The sequence below is a fragment of the Metopolophium dirhodum genome, chromosome 5 (assembly GCF_019925205.1).
Source record: "Metopolophium dirhodum isolate CAU chromosome 5, ASM1992520v1, whole genome shotgun sequence".
In the NCBI taxonomy this organism is placed as follows: Eukaryota; Metazoa; Arthropoda; class Insecta; order Hemiptera; family Aphididae; genus Metopolophium; species Metopolophium dirhodum.
In genome coordinates this window covers 14,761,228-14,764,674 of record NC_083564.1, presented here as the reverse complement: position 1 = coordinate 14,764,674, position 3,447 = coordinate 14,761,228, and the positions used below count along the sequence as shown (strand labels likewise).

General features: G+C 31.5%; 1 protein-coding gene across 1 annotated transcript; it reads right to left on the bottom strand.

The window, feature by feature from the left end:
- Nucleotides 1-980: 980 nt before the first annotated feature.
- LOC132944126 (uncharacterized) lies at nucleotides 981-3,027 on the bottom strand. Its single transcript, XM_061013307.1, has one exon. The coding sequence runs from the start codon at nucleotides 3,025-3,027 to the stop codon at nucleotides 1,444-1,446; it is 1,584 nt and encodes a 527-aa protein (XP_060869290.1). The 3' UTR covers nucleotides 981-1,443.
- Nucleotides 3,028-3,447: the final 420 nt, after the last annotated feature.

Sequence of the window (3,447 nt, the reverse complement as noted above, 5' to 3'; positions counted from 1 at the left end):
GCGACCTACGTCATAAATGTAAAATGCAAAAAATTTTAACTAACCTATTTTAGATTCTGAGCGAAGCGATGAATGTATTGATTCTACAATGATGTGTGTTTTTTTTTTTATTTTTTTTTTACTTTTTTTTTTATTTTTTTTTTATTTTTGTGTCTGTCATCTCCTTTTAGGATTTTCTTCAATAGTAACTTTTCTGATAGGAAAGTGAATCTAGTTGGTACTTTGGGGGGTCAAAAGTAAAAATTTCCCAGTAGTTTTCACAAGCGACGTGAAAAACAAAAGAAAAATTAAGGAAAAACGGGAATTTTTACGCAAAATCTGTTTTCGAGAAAATCGATTTTGGTTTTTGGTGTAACTCTAAAACAAATGACCGTAGGGACATGAAATTTTGACTGAATGTTTATATTAGCATTTTCTATACACCATAAAATTTACAAAATATTTTGACTCTTTTTGAGCTGTTTACGGCCATTGTCAGTTTTCAATTTTTTTAGTTTTTTTTTCTATAAATATCAATAAAATTTTATCTGTTGAGTAAAAAAGCTTGAAAATTTAATAGAAGGCTCCCAGGTTATTGTTGCAAAGGCAGATGAAAAAAATTAAAAATCCTTAGTCACAGTTTTTAATTATAAGCATTTAAAGTTCAAATTTTGACAAAATACGGAAAAATCACGAAAAATAGCAAATTATTTTGATGAGAATTCATAAAAATTTTTCTTTTTAAATCTAAGATTTGAAAATGTAATATAAGATTACTCATAAGTTTGTCTACCTTTATCAAAAAAAAAATGTCTAGAAGAAACTTAAATTAAATTTTTATGAGCGTCTGAAATTTATATTTTTACAACATTTGATATTTACTCGATTTCTCATGTAACAATTATCTTATTTTATTGTAATTAAAAAACGAATGACTTGTTATGGATTTTACGCACAACACAAAATAAACGTACGCACCAATTTAAGATTAAAATAATTAATGTATTTTTTATTAAAATTGGTAGTAAAAATCTTAAGTATAGCTACAAACTGTTAATCGAACACTCGTAATTCTACGACTGACTGACTGCCTGTGTGTTGTCGTGACGGTGCCCCGTCTCACATAAAAAACCCTTATTCAGCGGTTCCCACGGTAGCAGCGTCTTACGACACACACTCTGCATTATGATTGTCTATATATGTTGTTAACATATATAGATATATAAAAAATAAAATATGTACTAATCAGGGTTTCTTAACACCCCCCAGACTAAATGAGACACGGGGGTCCAATGACCACAGTGTTTCACTTAAATGTTTAAGTTTCTGCAAAGTTTCGAATTTTCTGTTATTTGGGGGTCAGTTCAGTTTGACAAAAAAATAATAAAATATTAAAAGGAAAAAAATAATAAAAGTAAGAAAAATAAATTACACTGTGTGTCTTCCTGAATACCATTAGGTTTTTCATGCTTCTGGTATTTCAGGGTTGTATATTTTTGTGACATTTTTTCTTAAACTAAAACTTAATATACTAGTTGTTAATATTGTTAGTATTACAATAATATAAATGACAATAACGTGAATGTTAATGTTGAAAATTAATGAAGGTTCAGCTAGGGTATGTGAAAGTTCATTTAACTCAACTGCTTTATTAGTCAGTTGGTTCAAATTTTGAATTAGGATTTTATTAGTGAGGTTTTGAGGAATAATTGTTTTGACTATATCTGCCAATGTGTGTAACGGTTCATTCTTAGAATTTTCTGGTATAATATCTGAATGACTATCCCTACTAGCTTTGTTATTAGAAAATAATATAGAGTTTCTGAGATTAATTTTACAAAATGGGGGTATAGTTATTCTACCTACGCCCTCAATTTCTATCTTGGAATTTTCTGTTGGATTTGTGCAAGTGATGGTACCTACTTCCCGTTGGGTATAATAGATCCATGAATTAGTTTGCACTAACTGATGCCATATAGGGGCTTTTAATGAAACGAATTTGAATTTGCAATAGTCTGGATTAAATTGATTATTCACTAGTAATGAAACTACACATACATCTGATTCTGCACAATGCTGTACATGTTGATTACCTCTACAAACTTTATAGGGCTTTAATTTTGTACATTCTTCCCACTTTGCGTTATCTAAAGCAATAAAATTTTCGTTGTCTCTACTTACACCTAAATAATCTATTTCAGGGTCGACTAAGAAAATGGTTTGTTCACTGTGGGGTATGGGTAAAGGTATAGGGTGGTATATACTATATTCCTCACTGGTAATTAGTGGGATTTCTATGACGTAGATAAGATAGTTGTCTTTTAAGAATATGTTTTTTTCAGAGATTCGGAGGATTTCATTAAGAGATTCTATATTAACTTCCAATGGAAAAGTATTTCCAATCGGCAAGTCTACCTTAATTTCGAGAAGTTCTTTAATAATGTGCTGTGGAGTAAAGACACTAGTGTGAATTTTTCCATCTAATGCTGTATTTATTATGGAGATAAGGTTCTGGGTTTCATAAGCGTACTTGTTTAAAACTAGTTCAAATAGTAATGATTGTTCTAATACTTTGGTTCGGAATGCCAATTTATTAAGGTTTTGGATAGTAAGATTTGTTTGTACTTGTAGGTACTGAAGGTTTTGTTCTACTTTTTGTTGTTGAAGTTCTAATTGTTGTGTAGAGTTATTTACTTCTGCTTGTAAGAATCTGATCTTTTCCGGAATATTGCTTTTGCTAGGTACTTTGCTTCGATTTAGTTCTGTTATTTGATTTATAATGAATTCAACATCAATCTTTGAGCATACACCATACAGAACGTTGGCCATACGCCTGAATGTCTGCCCCAATCCCCGTCGAACTCTATTATCATCATTATTAATGGCTAACATAATACTTCTGTGATTAGCTTCGATCTCGTTTAAATAGGGCAAAGTTGCTCTAGAAAATTGTTGTATAAACAGAGAGCAAATCTCCTCAATTTCCACATTACCAAGTCTGTTCTTCATATTTTCACAAATGGTCGTGGTTGCTTGATAGTGAGCCATGATGACATGGTATTTTGAAATTAGTAATTGTACATCCAAGGAGATTACCAATTCCCAACTTACATGTGACAATCTGGCTACTCCATGTGACTCATAATAGATCCCTTGTTGGCTCTTGAATGACGTTAGATTAAATACTTGGTGGTGATTTCTTTGGTCCGAATCATTGATGGAAGGTTCCGTGACGCTTATTGAAATTATGCTGAGTCTGAAACATAGTTATGTTCTTTCATGAAATTGTTTTAGAAGGTTCCGGTGTACCTTTACAGGTTTGGTTTTCTTAAGTATCGTGACATTTGGTGAATCTGGTTGGATTTCTACGATGGGGTAAGGACCTAACCATTTTGGAGCTAGTTTTCCCTTACGGGCTTTGTCTTGTACTAGGACCCTATCTCCTTCTGCAAGGTTTAGAGGTGCTAT

Excerpts from the sequence above, each read along its gene's own strand:
- LOC132944126 (XM_061013307.1), bottom strand. The coding sequence starts at position 3,027 with ATGGCTCACTATCAAGCAACCACGACCATTTGTGAAAATATGAAGAAC.